This window comes from Perissodus microlepis, chromosome 22, assembly GCF_051167445.1.
Source record: "Perissodus microlepis isolate ML-2025 ecotype Zambia chromosome 22, ASM5116744v1, whole genome shotgun sequence".
In the NCBI taxonomy this organism is placed as follows: domain Eukaryota; kingdom Metazoa; phylum Chordata; class Actinopteri; order Cichliformes; family Cichlidae; genus Perissodus; species Perissodus microlepis.
In genome coordinates this window covers 31,571,458-31,595,290 of record NC_140481.1, presented here as the reverse complement: position 1 = coordinate 31,595,290, position 23,833 = coordinate 31,571,458, and the positions used below count along the sequence as shown (strand labels likewise).

General features: G+C 44.7%; 1 protein-coding gene across 2 annotated transcripts in view; it reads left to right on the top strand.

The window, feature by feature from the left end:
- The window catches only part of carmil1 (capping protein regulator and myosin 1 linker 1), a 32,718-nt gene extending 8,888 nt beyond the window's left edge, over positions 1-23,830 (top strand). Inside the window, exons 3-38 of one of the 2 annotated variants that reach the window (XM_084919203.1) lie at positions 1,080-1,130; positions 4,961-5,020; positions 5,396-5,517; positions 6,594-6,691; positions 6,782-6,852; positions 7,161-7,234; positions 7,542-7,617; positions 7,772-7,860; positions 8,040-8,134; positions 8,679-8,765; positions 8,858-8,961; positions 9,058-9,135; positions 9,231-9,307; positions 9,481-9,585; positions 9,877-9,946; positions 10,068-10,149; positions 10,243-10,342; positions 10,428-10,482; positions 10,610-10,782; positions 10,996-11,064; positions 11,158-11,251; positions 11,326-11,424; positions 12,801-12,929; positions 13,041-13,163; positions 13,257-13,432; positions 13,589-13,676; positions 13,775-13,927; positions 14,559-14,625; positions 15,108-15,352; positions 15,468-15,583; positions 17,481-18,000; positions 18,267-18,309; positions 18,456-18,641; positions 18,771-18,908; positions 20,856-21,011; positions 21,323-23,830. In XM_084919203.1, the coding sequence (XP_084775329.1) occupies positions 1,080-1,130; positions 4,961-5,020; positions 5,396-5,517; positions 6,594-6,691; positions 6,782-6,852; positions 7,161-7,234; positions 7,542-7,617; positions 7,772-7,860; positions 8,040-8,134; positions 8,679-8,765; positions 8,858-8,961; positions 9,058-9,135; positions 9,231-9,307; positions 9,481-9,585; positions 9,877-9,946; positions 10,068-10,149; positions 10,243-10,342; positions 10,428-10,482; positions 10,610-10,782; positions 10,996-11,064; positions 11,158-11,251; positions 11,326-11,424; positions 12,801-12,929; positions 13,041-13,163; positions 13,257-13,432; positions 13,589-13,676; positions 13,775-13,927; positions 14,559-14,625; positions 15,108-15,352; positions 15,468-15,583; positions 17,481-18,000; positions 18,267-18,309; positions 18,456-18,641; positions 18,771-18,908; positions 20,856-21,011; positions 21,323-21,435 (4,182 nt within the window). In that variant the 3' untranslated portion in view covers positions 21,436-23,830. Of the gene's footprint in view, positions 1-1,079; positions 1,131-4,960; positions 5,021-5,395; positions 5,518-6,593; positions 6,692-6,781; positions 6,853-7,160; positions 7,235-7,541; positions 7,618-7,771; positions 7,861-8,039; positions 8,135-8,678; positions 8,766-8,857; positions 8,962-9,057; positions 9,136-9,230; positions 9,308-9,480; positions 9,586-9,876; positions 9,947-10,067; positions 10,150-10,242; positions 10,343-10,427; positions 10,483-10,609; positions 10,783-10,995; positions 11,065-11,157; positions 11,252-11,325; positions 11,425-12,800; positions 12,930-13,040; positions 13,164-13,256; positions 13,433-13,588; positions 13,677-13,774; positions 13,928-14,558; positions 14,626-15,107; positions 15,353-15,467; positions 15,584-17,480; positions 18,001-18,266; positions 18,310-18,455; positions 18,642-18,770; positions 18,909-20,852; positions 21,012-21,322 lie in introns of both variants that reach the window. The other variant, XM_084919202.1, reaches the window with a different exon arrangement.
- The last annotated feature ends 3 nt before the right edge of the window (positions 23,831-23,833 follow it).

Below are 23,833 nucleotides of genomic sequence, written 5' to 3'. Positions count from 1 at the left end.
ACAGTCGTATCTTCTTGGCTCGCCTCTGGCATTAGCAGATGTGACCTGGAGTGACCTCACTAAACTGTAGGCGCCACAGCTGGCTCGGCCTCCTGTGGCGTACAGCTCGCTTTCGCTGCCCCACTTTGTTTCCTATAAAATCATTGCAGTGAAAGTGTGATTACAAGGACCATTTACATTCCCACCATTTCACACCATAATTCATCAAACGTCTCAAAAATAAGTCACTAATTTTGTCTGTAGGAGTCTGGCTAAGGCTGAGCGAGCAGCCATAATGCGCACTTGCTCCCCGCCAGGATTGAGGTTCAACACGTGGTGAAAGATAATGTGTATTATTATCCCACTGGGCTAAAAACCCTCTCCAGAAGCCGGCGCTGCTGCCAGCTTCTCTGCGAGGGAAAATACACAAAGCTGTTGGGACCAAAGGCCCAGAGGGACTGCTGCTCACATTTAGACTGAAAATTTCCTTTATTCTATTTATTTAGTTTTTCATGTGTAACATCATCAACGCCACAATTACAGTTTCTAAATTGCTCTTCCAACCGCAGGGAGTCCATTTGAATTCTTTTTCATTTTTTCTTCTTGTCGTTATTATCATTGTTATTATAATTATTATTATTATTATCATCATTGATACACGAAAACACTTTTTTGCCTGTTTTATTTAAGGGCGATTTCTTGTTGGGCACTGATTGTACTCCATTACAGAAAGCTGCAAACTCAGTGGCCAAGCTGTTCTTTGGGTGGATGCGAACACTGCAGTGCAGATGAGTCCACGTGGTCACTAAAGCAGGCGGGCACACAGATGTCCTCGCTGTCCACAGTCAGACCCGAGGATTTAGGTTGAACAGTTGCTGGCTGTGTGGTAGATGACTGTAGAGCGTGTAGAATAACCGTATGGATGTGTGGTTAAATGTGTGTAGGCCAAAGCACTGAGCGTTCATTAATTTAAAAAGAAAAGTCTTAAAGGAAGTTGTAAAGATAAATACTGACTACGTACTTCCACATGTTTTCATTCATGTCAGAAAGCACAAACTCTTCATCCTCATCTGTTGACCGTTGTCTGTCTTTGTCCTCAGGCTTTGGCTTCACATCGAGCCTTTCTGCTCACAGCACGAGTCCCCTCTAAGGTTGGTGACCCCGTTCATCTCCACACTTTTTATTTCAATCTTTGTCTCTGTGTTTTGTGCTAAATCGCAGTCTTTAACACGCTTGTACCGGCTGAATGTCAGCCCGTTCGATCGGCCACTGTCACAGAGGGCGTTTTGACTGGAGGGCAGCCTCGCCCCGAGTGTGACTATAGACCGTATTAATCTGTATTTCATCACAAAGTACAGCTATGTTTCTTATTAGTCACACATTACCTCCAAACACACCTTTGCTTTTGGGCACTTGGCTGTGTATTAACAGGATCTGTTTAACTATTATACTCTGGGGTGTTTTGATCACATGATTTGTCGGGCTTCCATGTTTGCTAATGATCTTCCTTTTCATCCCGGACAGCTCCAGCACAGATTGAGGTTAAACAAACAATATGGTTCCCTGATAAAACACATTACCTTTCATGCATGTGCTCATGGCTTTCATTGGTCACATTGAACGTTACAAACCCACATTTTTGCTTGATTTCTCCGTATGTCTGAATTGTCACGTCTCTTCTCCCCGTTCTCTCGCTGTTTCCTGCATGTGCCTCTCTACACAGTTGAGCAGGTCTCAGCACCATATGGAGACATTTGATAGTTTTACCCACAATGCAGCTGTGAGAAATCAGCCTGTGGGAAAGAAAAACAGTGACAGGAAGAAAAGTTCGACCTAGAGGGCGAGAGGCAGGAACGGAGAGGAAAAACATTCTGGAAAGAGCAGAAAAGTAAAGATGAACTATTTTCTTGAAGTCGTCAGACTGAGAAAGATACGAGGGATCGTGAAATGTTTACGCTGCTTTATTTTTAGGCTGCCTGGGCACGATATGGAAGAGCAAACGTGACGTAAAACTAAGGAAAACCCCCCCGTACTCTATCCCAAAACCCATTTTCAGCTGAATCCTGAATCTTTGTGTTTCCTCGTTTTAAGTTTGATAAACTGTTTTTAGGACTTCCGGCTCATCACAGTTCTGTATAATTAAAAAAGAGAAGTAGCTCTGTGGTTAAACACAGTTTCCACGATGCTTCCTTTTTGGTAGCATCTATTTTCATTGCTCCCTGGTGACTCTCGAGGGTTTTTTTTCTTTTTTGGGGGCTTCTTAGCACTGAGTGTGTGAATCAGGCCAGACAGAGACATGAAGTCTGATTCAAAGTGAAGCTGAGTCCTGGGACTTTGCTCAAACTAAAATTAAATGGCTGTTTGGCTCCAAAATGTCAAACACAGAATCGTGACCCCAGAAACGATGTATATGTTGGAAACATGGCACATAATCATGGAAATCTCAGTCATATACGGTGTATAGACGAAGATCTAAGACGAACAAGCCGATGAACACGGACACCGCAGAGAAACAGAGCCCTGCTAATCGTTGCTGTCAGGGATTCCCTTATGACGGGATAATTGTTTTGTCTAAGCAAATGTTGTCTTTGATTATCAAATGACTGAAATAAGACTTTGCAGTTCAATGAGTTTAAAGCAGGCACTTTGTTAGCCGAGCGACTTTATTGTAAGCCACAGTAGAGGCCCCATGTTGGCACTTAATGAGTAAATTATGACTGAAATTACGTATCACGCCTGTAAAAAGCAGAGCAGAGTTTAACTTATTTGGAGTTTCTTTAATCAAAGTTTGGACCTGTGGAGGACCGACTGTACTTTTGTGTGTCCGGGTTAATCCGGTTACCCGACTGAACGGAGATCCTCAGATCAAAGTTGTCGGTCTTTGCGTGACACATTTAAAACCTTCCGTAGAAGCGAATTTCTCCTCTTGTTTTAAAAACACGTTAGGATGATGAGTTGCGATGTTCAAAAACACCAGCGGGCACGAGTGAACCTTACAGGCTGCAACGTGTTTCAGCTCCGCCAGCTGACCCCTGATCTGTTGTTCCACAGTGGGCCAGCGGTTTTTCTAACTGTGTATGAAGAGAGTGGAACAGAGGGCGGTTTGTTCCTCGGTGTGTACTGTCCCAGCCCAGAGAGGCAGCGGGGAGGGGGGGGAGACAATGGAGGAATTTAACAGCTGGTGAGGAGGGCAGGGAGGGGGCACGGCTCGCCCTCTCGCTCTGCTTTTCACTTCGTTTCTTATTGATTTCTTCTACCCGGGCAAAGTCCAAACCGTCCTCTCTTCCATCCTCCTTTCACTTTTCCACCCTCCCCCTCGCGCTCTGCATCGCGCCTCTTCATCGTCTGACAGCTCTCCGGTCACTCCATCTCTTTCGCTTTCTTTTTCCGCCTCCCCCTTTCGCTCCCGCCATCGTTGTTGTGCTTCTCCCTCTTTTCCTCAGTCACACTTGCTCTTTTTGGCAGCGACCGCACATTATTTTTACTCTCTCTCTGGATTCAAAGGGAAAGGAGTGTGAGGCTCTGCTCCAGACATTTGTTCTGCAGACTATTTGTAGCCTGTGTTTTTTACATTCCTGTAGTCTCACTGATTTTTCTTCTTCTTGCTCCTCTCTTCAGGGTTTGTTCAGTAGCAATAATAACCCGCCTCGTATCAGCACTGCACGCTCTGTCCATCATGGAAAAGCATTTAAGAAATTCCTCACTGGAGAATTGTTGATAGTGTAAATTAAATATAGTCCAGATGATTGGGAAAGCCTCCTTGAACGTTCTTGCGGCACAGCGAACTGTCTCTGTTGCTCAACCACGAAACAAGTCGGCGCTTGAGAAGTTATTCTCAGTCCATCTAAAAACAGATATGCGCTCATCAAGGTAACACTCGTTCTGCTCCATGACTGAAAGTATGTGGACCCTCAACATTTCAGCCACGTGTGATAGTTTAACGATGATCAGCTGCTATAACAGCCAGGTTTCATTCTTTCCACCAGATGTTGCCTCTCTTGGCTCACATCAGCATTGCTAACAGTGAAGTTGGCTGATAAGATCTGCCTCACAGTCGGCCTTCAGTCCTAAATGTGAAGCTCAGGTTCAAACACTGAGCACAAGTGGTGTTCTTAGAGCTGTAGAGATGTCCACCTCTGGCTGCCGTCATGTCCACATCCTGCCATGAGAGTGAGCCTCTCATCACCAGTTCATGCACGCCTCCTGTTTCCTGGTGCAGTTCAGGAGAAAGAAATTTTTTAGGTAATAATAACACGTTTTATTTATAGGCGCCTTTCAGACCCTCAAGGTCACCTTACAATAACACGAGAACAATAGCAGCAATAAAATATAATAAACATGGCAAAATAAAATTTAGACATAAGGTAAAAAAATAAACAAAACACAAGCATAAAAGTATATAGGTCACGATTTATGGATGAAACTTTGCTGCTGAGTTTTTCGGTATGTTTTGATGCTTTGAGGCGAGTGCAAGGATCCCTGCAGCAAATATCCAAAGGAAAAAACTGGGCAGCTCAAACCAAACCTCTCTCTGTACATCCTGTTACCTTCACATCTGCCCAGTTCAGTTGTTCAGACATACAGCTGTTGGCTCAAAAATGTAGATTGAATGTTGTGTGTGTGTGTGTGTTTGTGTTTGTGTGTGTGTGTGTGTGTGCAGCACCTGAAATCCCTTCATCCAGCTAATGGCAGATTGTGTTTTCACTGTGTGTGAGGGGTAAACGTTTCCTGGGAAGAGCCGGAGTTTCTCATGCTGAAGGAGGAGTGACTGTAATCACTTCACTTTGTTTTCCGTTGTAAATGTTCACATTGTGGGAAGAAAAAGCTCCTTTGGGATTGATGAAAAGTAGAAAAACACTTCTGGCTGTTTTTTCTCAGCCTGCTGCCCTTTCAGTGGCTCTTTGATCAGATGTGGAAATACAAGATTAAGTTGACGTGTTTAGCATGGATTTCAACACGCGTGTCTTCTGAACCCTTTCAGGTTGAACAGTCCTTCAGCTATCTGGAAATCCAGGGAATCCAAAGCAACAAGCCCACACAGGTACAAACAACAACATTATTGAGCTTTTTATTCATTACATCGCAGCACACATGACAACATCTGGACTACATCCAAATGCACATGTGTCTCATGTAAAACATTGACAGCTTTTCCTCATGAAGCTAAAGCAGGTTTGACTCGTGTCGAGAACTCTGACGCTGTCCTCTTTTCCACTGTGTGTCCTTCTGCATCATGTTGGTCTTTTAAACTGGAGAAGTGAAAAAGGACTCCAGCTCTGCATTAACTCACTCACCTGAATCAGCCTCCTCAGGCTTTCAGGGGAAAACCAACCATCATCATCACGGGGTGTCTGCGTTTCATCCACATCCGTGTTTCCTTCATGTCCGATTCCTTTGTGTGTGTCGCCCCCTGCAGCTGGTGTTGGAGCATGAGCACGGCTCATGGAGCCTCCGGCTGGGCTCTGCAGAGGAAGTGGACAAGGTGATCGCTCACATCGGCAGCTGTCTGCACCAGATCTGCCCGGCAGGCGTACCGGTGTAGGTACCACACAGCCAGCAGCTGCTGACACTGTTAGGCTGATAACACAGAACCACAACCTGACAGAGGGTTGGAAAGACCCTTTAAGTGTGAAATAAAGTTTTCAGTGTTCAGTTTATTCAGTAAAGTTTAGAATGATGATGAACAATTAGTTTCCATGTGATACTTAAAATAGGAAAAAGCTCATTTAACAGGAGAAGCATCTTTAACAGCACGGCACCTTTACGGGTTTGACATCTGTTGGAGGTCATTGTGTTTGCTGAAGGGACGCATTTGTGGATGCAGAGGAATTAAAATATAAGTATAAAACAAATCTTCGGGAGACTTTTCTGGACTCTGCTAGAGTGTCGTAATCGGCTGCACGGTGCAGATCTGCAATGTCCAAAGAAACTGTCTGAAAACGCACGTTTGAAGCAGTCTGACGCTTTCAGATCACAGTCATGACTGATACACGTGTCGGCCTCATCATTCGTCTCTTTGACCATGTTTAATCTGAACGTGTGTGAGAATCAAGAGCCTGAGCAGATCCAAATTGTGCAGATCTTAAGTTTAAGGTCATCTTCTTGTGCACCTCTGAAGCATTTTTAGCACAGCTGTTAGTTTTAGATCCCACAGTGGAATTCCCGCCGTGTTTCCCGTGGATCTTTGCAGTGTGTGCAAATCCTCTACAGCAATCCTTCAACGTGGTTTCATTTTCAGGATGTTACAGAAAGTCTCTGTGATGATGGTCTCGTCCATGGTGACCACTTCATGTTCACAGTAATTCAGCAGTTCATAGAAATCAGACATTTGTGGCCTTTGCACTGGAACCAGATGAAACCAAATGTATGTTTTCAGTCTAGCTGACTGCTAAACAAATCTCGTCATTAGTTATGAAAATGTGAGTTTAGTCCTCGTTTCTTTTTATTAGCTAATAAAGTCGAGCTTGTATTTTGGTTTCTTGTTTCCTGTCTTTAGTTTCAGTTGTTGCTTTGGGAGTTTTGTGAAGCTTTTGTGTGTGGAAATGAATATGAAATGATTCTGTTTTGTTGTCCTGCTTTCTCCTCTTTTGTCCCTCCCTCTCTCTGTAAGGAAGGAAGATGATGAGGAAGTTAAACTTGAAGCCTCCGGACAGGCTGGCGGCCCTGCAGGCCATCTGGGACGAGCAGGCGTCAGCTGACCTGGGACCGTGCGGTACATAATCATCACTCACTTCCCAGACACACCAAGTCACATGTTTAAAGTGTCTGTGCTTATTCGCTGCTGTCATGTGACTCTTTGCAGGCGGCTTCTCCCATCAGTACTGGTGTGTGTGTGATTACCTCCGCCAGCCGTACAGAGAGGAAGTCCAGTGGGTCGGTGCTGCTCGCTGGAATCATTGCTCTTTTTAATCTGATGAACTTTGTTTCCTGTCTTTCCTTCTTTCGTCTGTAGTCATCAGCTTCTTTTCTTATCTGCCGCTTTCTGTTTTTCCCTGATACCTTTTCCATCTTTTTTTTTCTTCGCCTGCTTCTTCTCCAGATGTTTTTACTGTGATGTCACAGCCATGTTGAAGCAATAAGTCAGATTCTTGTCACATCTGCTGGAGCTGCGTATTTCTGCTCTTTTTTTAAGTTTGTGGTTTCTTTCCTCTCAGCCTCACGTGTTTTCTTGTTGTCACCAGGATGTGGACACCATCTATCTCACTCAGGACACCAAAGAGCTCAACCTGCAGGACTTTGTTCATCTGGACAACAAGTACTGAAACCACTCAACACCTCATTATGTATCGAGAGTGACTTTGAATACGGGGGGACCAGTTTTATCTTCATTTTAGTGAATATGTGCAGTATCAACGCATTTAATTACAGATTCAGCTGTTTTGTTGTTGACGCGTCAAAAGGACCTCTTGGCATCACATTTTTCATTGTGCTGGGTGAATGAGGTGTAAACTTTCAGGTCAACGTCAGCAGCAGCTTCTGAGACAGTATTTGATGTCCTTTTTTCTGTGTCACTGTGTGGAATAAGTGAAGGTAATGAAGGCACATTTATTTTGTCCTTTCAGGGATTTGATTCCAATCATTACAGTTCTGGAGTACAACCAGTGGTTCACTAAGCTCTCCACCAAAGACTACAAACTGGTAACATCCTGCACAAATCCTGCTTTACCTGTGACATAAAACATCCACACATGGCCTAATGTTAAAAATCCTTCGCTATATAATAAAAATTCTTTATTTATTTTTATGTGACTGGGATTCAGTTTAAGACCCGAGTCTGTTTTGTCTGTTTCAGCCGACAGATGTGTGCGACCAGATTTTGAGAGTGGTGGCTCGATCGAGCCGGCTGGAGGAGCTGGTGCTGGACAATGCTGGACTCAAAAGGTCAGAGGTCAAATAAGAGCCAGGCACATGTGATTTGTGCTCGTTTTCTGTTCTTCCACATTCTCCACATTTGTCAGTAAAGAGTAAAAAAGAGACCCCGACTGACCGATTTTTGTTGCTCGTGTTGAGACTTTGTTAACAAAATCTTGCTAAGCCTGCTCGCTCTTCTTCTCCTGCAGTGATTTTGCTCAGAAACTGGCCGGCGCTCTGGCACACAACCCCGCCTCCACACTTCAAACACTCAATCTGAGCAACAACTCGCTGGAGGACAAAGGTTAAAAAATGTGTACACACACACACACTACAGGCCATGACGTATCAGCACGGCCTTAAACATCCCAGCAATACAAAAGAGGCGATGTTCTCGTAGAACATTACTTCATTTGTTATTGTCCCAGATGAGAACTGGCATTAATTTCACTTCTCATTATGTTTAATTTTTTTTCATCTGTTAAACATTTGTTCAGAGTTCTGTTATCCATCTCCCTACGGGGCTTCCAGCTGCACTCAGGCGCCCTCTGGTGGCCATTTCTTTAGCACTTTAAAGTCTAACGCACAGGTGTCGAACTCCAGGCCTCGAGGGCCGGTATCCTGCAGGTTTTAGATGTGTCCTTGATCCAACACAGCTGATTTAAATGACTAAATTACCTCTTCAACATGTCTTGAAGTTCTCCAGAAGCCTGGTAATGAACTGATCATTTGATTCAGGTGTGTTGACCCAGGGTTAGATCTAAAGCCTGCAGGACACCGGCCCCCAAGGCCTGGAGTTTGACATCCCTGGTCTAACGACTTCAAATATTGATGTTTGTTTCCTGCAGGTGTTGCAGCTCTGAGCGCTCAGTTTGCCAAACTGCCCATGGGTCTAAAGCACGTGAACCTCTCCAGGACTTCCATGTCTCCTAAAGGTGAACAAACACAGGGACACTGAGAAGACGTCCTATTTTGTGAATTCTTACTTCTTTTTTTTTTAAGTGTGCGTTGTTGTCGTCATTTTCAGGCGTAAACAGCCTCTGTCAGGCTCTCTGCGCCAACCCGATTGTGGCCTCCACCCTCACACACCTCGATCTGTCGGGAAACTCCCTACGAGGGGACGACCTCCCGGTATGCAGTCGCCCTCACCACCGCATCTCGTATCAAACGCCAGGCTGGGCAACACTCGAGCTACAGTCACGGTTTGTGTGTCTTTTTTCTTCACAGAACCTTCACAGCTTCCTGAGTCACTCAAACGTCCTGGAAACCCTCGATCTGTCCAATAGCGACTGCTGTCTGGAGCAGGTCGGAACAACTTTAAAACTAAAAAGTCGGGCTCTGTGGTTCCATCACGTTCTGAGTTTATTATGTTTTTCTTCATCGTTTGTTATTGTGCTTAGGTGTGTTCGTCCCTGCTCAGAGGATCTTTGAAGCACCTTTCTGTCCTCAACATGTCAAAAACAGTCTTTTCTCACAGGTCAGATGTTAATAATGATGCACCTTAGTGTGATGTCTCTGCAGATGTCCAATCTGATCACAAATGATGCATTCATTTCTCTTTTGATTTCTTCTTCAGCAAATCTTATCCAACAGTTGTTTTGTCACGTGACATTTATCGATGTGTTGATGTTGATGCACGTGTCCTCACAGGAAGTGTAAAGATATCCCTCCGTCCTTTAAGCAGTTCTTCAGCTCTGCTCAGGCTCTGACGTCCGTCAGTCTGTCAGGAACCAAGCTGCCTCTGGAGGCTCTGAAGTAAGACTGTGTGATTTAAACAACACGTATTCTGTACACGTTTCACATGAAAGGAAATTCGTCTCTGAAGCGGTTTGACGCTGAAGTAAGTGCTTCAGTCGCTTTGGTCATGTTTGAGCGTAACAGGTCCCCTGTTAGTGTTTTCAATATAACGTTTAGCTGATTTCTGGAAACCTCAGAGATGTGTTGCTGTTCACACAGAGACAGATGTTAATAAAAGGAAGGATAACCTGGAAAAAGTGACACTGATGTCTGTAAGTCACACTCGCTGATTCATTTGTGTCTCTGCAGATCTTTGCTGTTGGGACTCGGCTGCAACCCGAACCTCAGCGACGTGTCTCTGGACCTCAGCTGCTGTGAGGTAAGACTGCAGCACGCTGCGTGAGTGTGGAGACTATATGTTGTTGTGATTTGTTCTACACAGATAAAAGTAAACTGGAAGTATTGGAAAAGTGTTTACCAGCGACTGTCTTCTGCTCCAGCTGCGTTCTGGAGGCTCCCAGATCCTGGAGGGTTGTATTGCTGAGATTCCCAACATTACCAGTCTGGATATTTCTGACAATGGTGTGGAAATTTTACTTTTAGTATTAAAGCTGCTCCTGTACTTGCTTTGAGTGTGATCTTGGTTCATTCATGTTTCTGTGCTGCGTCACGCAGGCCTGGATATGGATCTGACCACCCTGCTCGTGTGGCTGGCCAAGAACCGCTCCATCAGACATCTTTCACTGGGCAAAAACTTTAACAACATCAAGACCAAGTGGGTGACAGACAAGCCACAAACATGGGTTTCTACTCTTTGTTTCACTGCGGCACAATTACTCACCTGGTAACGTTTCCTACAGGAATGTGGCTCAGGTCCTGGACAATCTGGTTCATATGATTCAAGAAGAGGAATCCGTAAGAAATATTTCAGGATTTATGAAACATCATATCATATTTCCACTAAATTCGTGTTTAAGGCTTTAAATTCATCCTGTTTTGATTTTAAACACTCAAAATGTGTCCGTTACTTCCCCGTTTGCAGCCGCTGACCTCGCTGTCCCTGGCTGATTCCAAACTCAAGGCCGACCTCTCCATCGTCCTCAACGCTCTGGGCAGCAACACCTCTCTGACCAAACTGGACATCAGTGGAAACTCCATGGGAGACATGGGGGCTAAGATTCTGGCCAAAGCCCTGCAGATCAACACTAAGCTCAGGTGAGCTCAGGTGTTATATCTTTAACTCGTGTTGTGGTGAAAATCAAGAAGCTGAAGAGGATTTTAATGTCCTACAGCGATGAGCGTGGGAATCTCAGAAACATCCTGGCAATCTTTTCATTTCTAAAAGTTTCTCGTAGAGGATACTACAAGGAAGCAGAGTTATTTTCCTTTTTTGGCTGATTCGTTTTTATATTTGTTTTGTATCTGCAGGACGTTAGTGTGGGACAGGAACAACCTGAGCCCGCAGGGGCTGCAGGATGTCGCTGCCGCTTTGGAGAAGTGAGTTTCCAGGAAGGCGCAGCTGCCAGCTTTAAAGCCCAGCCCCGGCTTTGGTGTTGTGTGAGTGAATCAAATGTGGTTTTTCCCCATCAGGAACTACACCATCCGTTTCATGCCTGTTCCCATCATGGATGCTGCTCAGGCGCTGAAGGCAAATCCAGAGAAGACGGAGGACGCCTTGCTCAAGGTTTTGGTTTTCTCTCTTTTTTGGTCTTGTAAAGATCATTTCTGTGTGATCTCACAGTGTGTTTTCTCGTGCAGATGGAGCAGTACCTGCTGAGGAACCACGAGACGCGTAAATACCTGCAGGAGCAGGCGTACAGACTGCAGCAGGGAATCGTCACCACCACCACACAGCAGGCAGGCGCAGCACAGATTTCTCTCTTGGTCTTTTGCAACAACTGTTGTGTGTTTGTTGAGATCTGTACTAGAGATGGACCGATCCGATATTACGTATCGGTATCGGTCCGATACTGACCTAAATTACTGGATCAGATATCGGAGAGAAATAAAAAGTGTAATCCGATCCAAAGTATCACAAAATCACCTCACAAAACGCGCTACTTGGCGTAACCCGGCTCGGCGCATCGGAGCAGTATGTGTCACGTGATAGAGCGGCTGTTGTCTGGGAGACCTGTCGGCGTCTGTTGGAGCATTTGGAGCCTCGCTACATGCTTCCTAACCACGGCATTTCATCTCGGTGAAAACTATCCCAGAGAAGTAAAGCAAGTGTGTAAGTTCATCCCTGAATGTTTGCAGAGTATTTCCACGTTAAGCTTAACAACTGAAATATGGAGCCACAGCTGGACTGGCCATCGGAGTTCCATGTTGAGGTGAAAAGGAAGCGATTTGTCCCGGACTTCAGCTAGAATTTAAAAAATAGACACAAAGCTGGAGTTATTCTGTCTTTGCTGCGCAGTTGCATCTACTTCTCTCATTCACTCCCCCTCCCTCTCCTGTTATTACTTCAAACATGAAACTAATCAATGATCAGCTGATCTGCTTTTCTGCCGCAAGTCCCGTCTTTCTTGTTTGTTTTTCGCCCACTTCGTGTCAGAAAGAGGAAACCAGCGGATAAACAACAGCAGCACGTTTAAGCTTGATCAGCTGTTGTTAGAATTTATTTAATATTACTTTCTAGTATCAGCTGATGTTTGCTGGAGCCACAGCTGTAAAGCTGCTGGTCATGATGTCGGTTTGGTTATCTGGTGAGAGGGAAACATGCAGATGAAACCAGGAGATGTCCTTACTGAATCATCAGAGCTGAACAGGTGATGGAGAAACAGGTTTACGTTTTAGGTGACATGAATGAGTTGAAGGGAAGTTATGAACTGTTTCTGAGAGACAAATAACACCAGGATCACACCAGTAAATAACTCATGAAAGAATAAAGTTACGTTGAAACCAAGCGTTACTTGGTTTCAACGTGGTCAGGATCAAAGGAATGGCTTTGATCCTACTGCTTGAACTAAGACTTTACAAATTTAAGAAACACAATGACACATTCAACAATTTGACTTAACAGTTTTATTGATTACAAAATACGCCATATCGGATTCATATCGGTATCGGCAGATATCCAAATTTATGATATCAGAATCGGTATCGTGCCATCTCTACTCTGTACTGACTTTTATTTAATTGTACGTTACAGGTCAAAGGGACTTTAAATAATTAATCAAAGTATTCAAAATATCGCGTGCAGTGTTGTCTGACCTTTGACCTCTATGATGCAGATGATGGACATGATGTGTGTGAGGGTGCAGGATCATCTGAACTCGCTGAGGTTCACGGAGACCAGCGCCGTTCAGGAGGACATGAAGGTGGCCGAGAACCTCATGAGGGATGCCAGAAACTCCAAAACCGTAAGAACGTGCAGCTCACCTCAAATCCACCAACACTAACAGCACAGCCTGTGTGTGGCATGGAGACCGACCCAGATGCTCCTCACTCATATCCTTTACTTTTTATCGCAGCTGCTTCCCAACCTGTACCACCTGAAGAGCGCAGGCTCCACAGGTACGTGTGTCGGAGCTATTCAGGATAAACTGGAGTCGATGGCTGGAGAGATAGCTGCAGTGATGGACGACCAGCTGCAGGTAAGAACGGCCATTTTTACCCCTGAAACGTGGCTCTAATCTCGGCTGTGTGACGGGCAATTCGAGCCTTAAACTCTAACTCGCTCACCTCAGACGATGCTGAGGTCCATGGTGGATGCTGCAGAGGCCCTGTGTCCTAATGTGATGAAGAAGAGCAGCCTTCGCGAGGAGCTGCTGAAGGCCGGTGCGGGGAGGATGACCATTCCTCGCAGCTTCGCAACCACCACGCTGCTGGAGCAGTCCGGGGTCGACATCATCAATAAGATCAGGTCTGAAATGCAAACGAAGTTCCTTAAAAATACTTAAAGAGCTTCTGATCCTCAGCACACACACTTTTTTAAAAATGTAAAATCTTTTAATACCTTTTGATCTTAATATCCTGGGCACATGTGTAACACGTGTCTTATGTCGCCCGTGTGTGACAGTGAAGTGAAACTCGCCGTTGCCTCGTTTCTCTCTGATCGCATCGTGGATGAGATCCTGGAGTCTCTGTCCAGATCACAGCACACTCTGGTTGGTGTCCTCTCCACCTTCACCTCCACCGCCTTTCCTTTTCTCCTCGTCGAGGTCTTCCTGGTTATCCCTCGTTATTTTTCTCTGGCTGTTTTCAGGCTGACCATCTGATCAGAAAGGACCAACCTCTGGTGCATCACAAGCCCCATTTGGAGATGGAAGTCTTAGATGAGACAGTTCTGCAGCCAGAGAACTACGACCAGGATCAGAACCAAGATCGGGGAAATGACCTGGACGATATGGACTCCATGGTAGGAAAACACTAGTATGAATGATGTGCTACGAATGTTTCAAAGTCATCAGTAACAGAGCACAAACTTGCCACATGAAGCAGGATTTAAAGAAAACAGAGGTCTGTTAATCCGTTCAAAGTGATCTCCTTGGGCCCCGCCCCTCCCTGAGCCTGCTTCTGTCGGAGGTTTCTTCCTGTTAAAAGGGAGTTTTTCCTTCCCACTGTCGCCAAAGTGCTTGTTCACAGGGGGTCTTTTCTCTGTATCCATTATTTTAGGGTCTACCTTACAATATAAAGCACCTTGGAGCAACTGTTGTTGTGATTTGGAGCTTTATAAATAAAACTGAATTGAATTTCAAACGTACAAACTTGAGGACAGAGGCAGGAGATCATTTTCTGCTCTGGGTCTAAACTTCTTACATCTACAACATGGAGGAGGAGAATTCACCTCGAAGAGTGAGACTTCCACAGATGTGTGTGAGTACAGCAGAGTCCTGGGAGCGGTGTTAGCGCTGCGCTAGGAGGTCACCTTGATGGGGATAACAGCTAAGCCCAAATCTGCTGTGTTTGTTTTTATAACTCATGAGAGTTTCACGTATTTGTGTGACAATAAAAAAAATAATGATTAACAAAAATACTTTGCTGTTTAGATGATACCCAAGTCCAAGAGGAAGAGCATTCTGGTCAGGATGCTGAGGCCCGTGTCTGTGGCGTTTGGTAAGTAACATGTTGAGTCAGGCGCCGGTGACCCTTTGAACCTGGAGGAGGTGGAAAATAAACAGTATGGAGACAGTTGGAAGCATTTCATCCAGACGGGGAAAAGTGAACTAGATAAACAAATCTACTCGTTACTATTAGTCACTGATGAGACTGACGTCTAAGCATGTAGAAACTCTTCAAAATAAAATATAATACAGCTCCTTATAAGGCTTTAGACCAGGGGTGTCAAACATCAGGCTCGGGGACCAGAATCAGCCTGGCAGAAGTGAAGAAGGACACAGATTTTAACTGTATTTTCATAAGTTTACAATCTGTTTTCTAGTTGTTTCATGTCTTGTGTATCCATTATCATGGAACAAAATATAACACAACATCTCAGCGTGAGGACCTGCTGCAGTGGTATTTGACTTGTTCGATCTTGACTTGTCTTTTTGAAATTCCCATGAGGCTTTGCTTCCTTCTCTGTCTTTGCCTGTCAGAGTTGGAGTTTGACCTCGACAAAGCTCTGGAAGAGGTACCTATCCACGTCGAGGACCCTCCTCTTCCTTCTCCTTCACAGCTGGACAGAACGTCAGCGTACTATGAAGACCTCCCCCCTCCCCCGACTCCACAGGACGCAAAATCTGCCCCGCTGGCCGAGCTGCCGCCCATGGAGCACAAAACTCTGGAACATCACACCAAATTCCGGCCAAAACCCAAGAGGACGAAACCCGCTCGGCCACACGTAGGTCTCTAACATCCCCAAATCGACCGGCGAGGTGGATGTTTGGGATTTGTTTTGTGAGTGCTTTTAGTGTAAACTCATCATCAAATAATTGATCTCTGTTTGTCTCTTTCAGCGGGAGGCCACGGGCAGCTCGGCGCCACAGGAAGCAGAGCCGAACAGCATCATGGGAAAGCTGGACGAGGGCTTGGATGACTTCTTCTCCAAGAAAGTCATTAAACTCGGCTTCAAGTGAGCATAACTGTTTTACATATTTTCAGTCTTTAAGTAATATTACTTTTAAAAGTAACTTATTACAATAGTAACTAGGGATGGGTATCGTTTAGGTTTTATCCGATACCGGTGCCAAACCGGTACTTTTGAAACGGTGCCGGTGCTTAAACGGTGCTCAAACCGGTGCTTAAAGAATGGAGAACACAAAATTGGTCCAAAAACCTCTCATGTTCAGCTGTTTTTTTGTAAAAAGATAACAATGTTAGCCTTTTCTGCAGCTATAGGGCATATATGGTATCACTCTTGGCTGGAAGCAGTGCTTAAACAATGGAAAAAACACAAACTTTGTCCAAAAACCTCTCATGTTTAGCTGTTTTCCACTTTTTCTTTGGTCATTTTAGCCTTTTTGGCCAGGGTGAAGGGAGTATCTGCCATCAAACAAGAAGACAGCCGCATGTAGCTATGATGGTGTTTGCTAGTTCACCTTACATGCATTAATGTAATAACGTGGTGAGCCTACTCAACGTAAATTACACACGAACAACATTAAGCTACTCACGCAGAGAAGAACGGCTGCTGCTGCCATCATCATCCGTCATCTTTTCTGCTACACTGGCAGGGCTAGGGGCCAGGACTCTCCTCTTCGGGTTTTTGGGGGATGTTGCTAACTCCGGGTCCGATAACTGGCAACCCACCCGCAGTAGATGTGCACGGTGTGAGGTCTCGCAGCAAGCGATCAAATACGGCGCATTTTTCGGCTTTTAAAACAAACGCTATGCGTCGCCAGGTGTTTCATCAGATTCGAGGTGTTACCTCCTTTGCACAGTATCACCTTAAAGCACTTGTTGCAGGCTGCTGTGTTTGCATATTTTGCTGTGAAGTACAGCCAGACTTTTGACCGCTTTGCCTTGGGCATTTTTAATCTGTAGCTCTGCTCTAAAAGAACGTACGTACCTGGACCCGCCTACTATCCTCGGAAACGTAAAATGATTGGCTAGAATCTAAAGTGTATCACAGCTCAGGAAAAAAAAGCACCGAAATGTGCGCTGCTTTTCGGTCTGGTTACTACCGTTTATGTCAGAACTGGTGCCATCATGGCACCGGATACCGGTACCCATCCCTAATAGTAACAGTTCATTACGTTACCTGAAAACAGCAGTTTGCTAAAGTACAAACATGCACATCTTTGTATTTAGCTTGGCGACCGTGGTTCAGGGGGTTGGGAAGCTCATCTTGTAACCGGAAGGTTGCCGGTTCGATCCCCAGCTCTGTCTGTCTTGGTCGTTGTGTCCTTGAGCAAGACACTTCACCTACTGGTGATGGCCAGAGGGGCTGATGGCGCGATTTAGCAGCCTCGCTTCTGTCAGTCTGCCCCAGGGCAGCTGTGGCTACAACTGTAGCTGCCTCCACCAGTGGATTTGAGAGTGAATGAATAGTGGCATTGTAAAGCGCTTTGAGGGCCTCGAAAAGCGCTATATAAATGCAATCCATTATTATTATTATTAGCCAGATGGTGTAAAGCCTACCGTGCATTTACCTTTGACTGTAGGCTAAATACATGCTGGAGGACGATTTGGGGATGTTAGAGACCTGCATGTGACCAGCTGGGATTTGTCCTCTTGATTTTTGGATAGTGGCAGATGCATGTATTGGTTGGATTTCCTCCACCTCGTCCTCATCTGGTGCTAAACAGCTGTAGGATTGGGTATTTTCCAGTCCTACAGCTTTTCAGCTCCATGCCGAGAAGTCAAAGAGACGTAAACATTGTTTTCCCTTTTTTTAGTGACATTAAAGTGATCATTTCTCAAATTCAGTTGGTCATGTTGGTTAAGGTTTTTCTATAATTTGATGTTTGGCATCAAATTCACTTTTGAGACTGAATAAATTTAGCTTTTCTCATTTTGATCATCTCCAGAATTCCCTCTGGGAAAGGTCCGTCCACCAACACTCAGGAAGGAGCAGATAAAAAACGTGAATCCAGGAAGAGTGGTTTCTTTAATCTTATCAAACGAACGTCCCGTTCAGAGAAGAGCCATGGATCTGCCGCCATCGCCCCACCTCAACCTGCCTCTTCTGCCACAGCTGCACCCCTTTCCCCGTGTCCAGTGACTTGGGAGACGACACCGGCATCTCCCACATCACCTGTGAAAATCTGTCCCATTGTGCCGGAGCCCGAGCAGGAACCCCACAGGTCTCACTCTTCAAACCACACAGATTCTGAGATTGAGGCGTCTCCAGCTGCCACCGAACCTGCAGAGGAGGAGAAAGAAAAGAAGAACGTGGAGAGTAAGGAGAACCTGGAGAAGACGGAGCATGTGGAGAAAGTGGAGAAGAAGGGAAACCCCCATAAGCCCCGTCACATCGGAGTTCCTATGATGGGAATGGACCTGATGGCTGAGATGAAGGCCAGGCAGGAGAGAATGGCTGGGAAGAAAGTAGGTTTAAAGTTTGGATGCATCATTAGCCAAAATATAAGACATGAATGTTCATGGGGTGGACAAAATAATAGGAACAGACCAGTACCACATTACTGCTGAGTGCAGCTACAGTAGTAAAGTAGATTTATCCCATCGTCAGAGCTTATCAGAATGATGCAGCGACGTAAGCCGAGCTGCAGAAGATATCACAGGTGTTCCTAATGAAGAGGCCAGTAGGAGCGCACTCAGTGACTGAATATAAAGATGTCTTTCTCTGGTTTCAGACGGAGTCAGCTCACGCACAGGACAAGGTGGACGGTGACAAAGGTTTGTGTCTTTAATATCATCTTACCTTCAGATGAGGCTGAATATGAAAGGCGGGGCTCCACTTGAAATTTGAAACGCCATGAAAAATGTGATGTTTCAAGCGTGCTGGCTCTGTGCTGACGGCGCTGTCAATCGTCTTCCTGCAGCCAAGTCAGAAGTCCATCCCGCCGTGCCAGCAGACACTGATGAATCTAAACCAGAGCCATCACCCAGGGCTAAGCCATCTGGTGTCACCCCAAAACCACCCCAGGCTACCAAAGCACCCCTGGTAGCCTGCACCTCTGGGCCCCTCAGCCCAGCTAGCCGCCGACCAAGCAGCACCTACGTCTCTGGTAAGCAGGGAGAGGGCGAAGCCACCACTTTGAAGCTCTCTCTCTGTTGGGCATCAAAGATGAAAATATATGCAGTTCCCATTTAAAACCAAACCAAGTGTCTGACTGGTTGATTTCTCTGTGTGTCAGATGAATGTGGCAGTGCTCCAACGGGCAGCTTGTCTCCCAAAGCACCACTTCCTGCTCCTCGCCTGAAGAGGGCACCATCAGAACAGGAGCGAGCGAGTACCAGCAGCAACCCTGCAGAAGCTCTCTCTCCTCAGAAGGGTTAGTATCTACAGCACTGTGCAAAAGTCTTGAGTCACTCTGATTTCTTTATATTTTGCTTTCCAGCGACCAGACCTCCTTATACTGGTTTTCATTGTTTTTCATTGGACACCGTCTGCTTTTTCACTCATTTTCGGTCCAGTCCTGGATGACCTTGTCACAGCTGATGAAACCGATGGACAGAAAAGTGCCGTCATACTTTGGTCCACCGTGCAGTACCGTCTGCACATTTTTCAGCAGAACAATGATCCCACATACGATAGCAGTGCAGTAAAAGCACTATGGGTCATGGATCAGCCTCCCCAGAGCATGATTGAAGCAGCACATCTTGGTTTCCTTTGCATGGATGTTTTCAGATGTTTCAATAAATCGCAGAACTTATTTTTCATTATCCTGGTAAAATGTAAAGAAATGAGGCGTGACACAAACTTTCAATAAACAATTTAAACATAGAGATAATCTTAATGAAGGTAATGAAGATGATCTAATTCTTTATTAAAAGGCATCAATCTCAGTCTATAAACATTATAGTTCAGGTATTATTTATTTATTACTTATTTTTAATTGATAAGGTGGTTTAAATTCGGCACAGATGGTCACTCAGACGATGTCAGACAGCCACGGCTGCTGAGACGCTTCCCTGCGATGAAGGCTGCCCGACTCGCCGCTCTGGCAAAGCTAAACACACAACGCTTAATTTAACAGGTTCCTGCATGTTTAATGGAGGCTTCCAGGGCCGTATTTGACGCCTCCACACGCCACACACATGTTACGTCTGAAGCGATGGTCTGTCACACTTAAAGCAGATGCGTTCAATCCCAGCCTGTACTTGATACGTCCAAATGTCACTGTGCGGGGGATTTGGTAGTTTAATGCTTTAGTTGTGTAATTAACGCTCGCAGGAACTCAGTGTTTTTCCTTAAAACAGCGACTCAGCTGCGCGATAAGAAAAAAAGACGACTTCTCTTTTCTTTTTTTTTTTTAATTGTTGTGTAAAAAGATGTGATTTTAAAGTCAAAGAGACGAGAAGAAAAGGTCATTTGTACGTTTCGAGGACAGTTTATTGCACTCTTCAGAGTGAGTGTGTTTCAGCTGATGAAGCGTTGCAGAATATCTCAGTGTGAACCGCAGAGTTGTTGTTTTAACCTCGTTCAATATTTTATTTTTAAAGCAAACTTACACCCACTAGCTTTAGGATCACCACAATCCTCTTTATGGAATCTAAACTATCAAAGCTCATCAGCTAATGCTAAAAAGTCTGATCATCAGTTTGCATCCACGTGTTTAATGGGTGTAGATACACGCAACCCTGCACATTAGCACACAAATATTATACCAATTATATATTCACGAAAACTTAAGGAAAGACTGATCTGTTCGTACAATAAGATGTGTAATTTGTCCAATATTATTCTCAGAAGATGTCTTAAAAGGCACCGACACCAGCAAACACAGAGCAGAGGTCCAGTGGAGGTTGAGACACCTGTCAATCAAACGGCCTGCGTCAGTTATGCTAAACTGCTTTAAAATTTACTCAATAATAAAAAAGCTTTGTTTTTTTAAAATCATCCACTATGAAGTTATATTGGAAAGATTATTGAGACACTTTTTGCATCAAGCTGTAAACAAACTTTGCATTTTAGCATAAGAGGCTTTGGGGATGGAGCCGCTTTAGTGGGCGCCTTCAAGTGGCCATTAGAGGAACTGCAGTTTATTTATTTCCTTCTTAATTTTCATTAGTTTCTTTGATACCGTCTTCATCCTGTAGGATAGTACCTTTCTGACTTCCAACACTTACCTTTGCATTCAAACCGGTTCCTAATCAGTCATCGGCAGTTCATATCTGCTGTCCAAGTCCACGCTGGGAAATTAAATGAAGCCGCTGAGAGTTTTCAGCTTCAAATTCGTGTCGGTCTTTACAGACAGTGTGTCCTTCTCTTCCAGCAGGTGAGAGTCCCACAGACGGCGATGTGTTTGATGGATCCGTCGTAGGCGCAGCGTCTGGCGCGGGCAGCCAGCGGTCGTCATCTCTGAAGAGGACAGTCAACCTTTCAGCTGCAAGCGATGACAACCGAGAGCGCACCAAATCCCTCCCTGCCTACGGTACAACCAGTCACACTTACAATCACTGCATGTTGGTGCTCGATGGATCAGTCAGGAGGATGATCTGCTGTATTCTGTCTCTGCAAAGATGTTTTGAATGCCCAGAGCATCACGAGTAATCTGCTAAACTTCAGGTCACAGCAGCTCGCAGCATCCTCCCTGCTGATTGGGTCTAGTACTGTATGAATAATAATCACATCCTCTTTTTAGAAAAACAAACAAACCTCATAGTAAAGTATACAGACTGTATTCCACAGGCTTGAGGTGGTGTTAGAGTGCATCAGTATTATTATCTTTATCACTCTCTGCAGTGAGGCCTCCATCTCTGTCTGACGCACCTCTGAGTCCAGCTGATGAAGAGGCCGATCTCAAGTCTAACAGCAAATCAGAGGACGAGTCCAGTGATGACACTACATCAGTCTGACACCTGTAAGGTGTTTGCAGTCACCTAAATCCTGCTCAGCCACCTTTAAGGAGGCCGATCTCGTTCATACAGACAAAGACACACACGTAAATATTTTTCTTTGTACGTGCAGTGGATGCTGCACTTTGTCATGCTGTTATCAGTGGGACTTTCCCGACCTTGGATTAGTCCCAGCTGTCAAAACAACGTGCACATCAAAACAACCCCACCACTGTTTCTGTCCGAAGCTCTAATAGGACCATAAAGAGCAGGAGGATGGGTTTTATCTGTGGCTGCTTAGATAAACATACTCAGCAATAAAAAGCTCACTTAGTCCAAAGCACTGAGGAAAATGAGTCTGACTTGTTGTTTTTGTGCGACTGTAAGAAGGTCAAAGTCTAAAAAGACAAAAAAAAATTTTTTCCTCCAAATCTTTCTTTATTATCTTTAAATCAGCAAATTCAAAGCAGCTGGAAAATTCTCAAACTCATTAGAAGAGCAACAAACTAGTCAAAAAAATTCTGTTCTGAATTTTCTGACACTCCGTTCTGACAGCGAGATAAATCATAAATCAATCTGCACATTGTGACAGTGATGTTTCCTCAAAGACACGCGTGTTTGAGAGCGAGTCCACTCCATGGACTTTGGGATGTTGGAGTAAGACAGGCAGCAGAAAAGGAACAAACTGAACTCCGGCCTGGAACATTAAAAGCAGTGACTGGAGGTTGGGGATGCTTTATATAAGCAACGTATTAGCTTGTGCCAAATGTAACAGATGTTGATTTATGTGTAAAAGTCCTAGACTCCAGCTCTAATGTCATAAAACAGAATTAAATATAAGGTTAATGTCCACGACCAGCCAGCAGGCTGAGATGATTCCAGATGTTCCCAGGACAAAACACAGAGTAGGGAACGATTGTTAAACCAGAAATGATGCGGTGTATTTAATTAGAGCCACGCTGAAATAACCTGGCACCATCAGATTATCATTATTATTATTTATTTTAATTTTTTAATCAAGATCGAGATTTTAGCGACATAAACAGAGCGTCAGAGGAACAGTGAGACGATGCTGCGTTTATATCGAGTGGACTGTAAATGCTGCTTTCATCCACGTCCACGTTCACTTCCAACTGCAAACCTCCAATTAGAGCCTTCCAGTCACCGCGGAGGGAAATGATACAGACGCCTCATTTCATCCACAGCTTGGCCTTCAGCCCAGTTGAACAGTGGGTTTGAACCCAGAAAAAACAGCTGCTACGCTCATTTTACGTGATGTGAACACAGCAAAAAAACCTCAGCAGGTGGAGACAGAGAGCAGCTCATGCTCCTTTTATTTATTTGCTCAAAGTCAGGCAAAAGTAAGCTAACAAGGAGGATGGCAATATTAAGATTTGAGATCCAAAATTTAAAGGAACAGTTCACCCCAAACTCACGTTTGCATGTTTTCCCCCACACTGTATTTCTGGATTGTGTTGGTGCGGGTTCCCCGCTTTTAGTTATTTTGTTTTTCTTGATCATGAAGTGCACAGTAGTTCTTGAAGCACCTGAAAATACACCTGAAAACCTCTTTGCTGAAGTCACGCCCCTGTTTCTCATGAAGTCCACAAACTTTGCTGTGAGCAGTTTCATGTGGGAACTATTTTCTTTCTACCAAACTACAACCATCCAACAGTCTGCTCGGGCAAACGAGCACGTACCCATGTTGGGACCTGATTCCTGTTACAGGATGTAAACACTGACGAGTCCTCTTGAGCAGAGCTGTAATGTTGTCTGTCTGCGTGCTTCTCTGGGCTGGTAGAGCTATGGTAACCGTTCCCATGTGAAGCTGCTCTTTCCACGGCTCGTGGAGGGTTTTTTATAACGAGCCGGTCATGATGTCTGGAAAGACGCATCACTGCTGAGCTATTCAAATGTACTGTTTGGCCCTTAGAGCACCCCGAGGTGAGTTCACATCTCTGCAGCTGATCTCTCGGAAAAAATAGATTTGATTTGGAGGTGAACTGTCCTGTAATATTTAATTGGTTATATCTAAATGAAAATAAGCAGTGCGTGCATCCGAAACATCAAACTGCCTTTGGTAAATGTCACCATCTGTTACTCTTCTGCTATCACGAGTCCATAAAGGTTCAGTGTTTAAACAAACAAAGTGATTTCTGTTCATCGTGTACTGCTGCCCTCACCGATGTATCCTGTAAATATGAGCCGACACTGATTACAGAAGAAGAGGGGTTTGTGTCATGTGATTTAACTCTGAGCAGAAACGTGGATCTGTTTTGATTTTCATTTAAAATCCTTGGTGATGGGTTTCTTTTCTTTTTTATCTGTTTTTATAGATTTGCTGTAAATGTGACAGCGCACGGTCAGATATTTCTGTATTTGAATGTTTATACCAATAAATATTATTTTACTTGTGTCT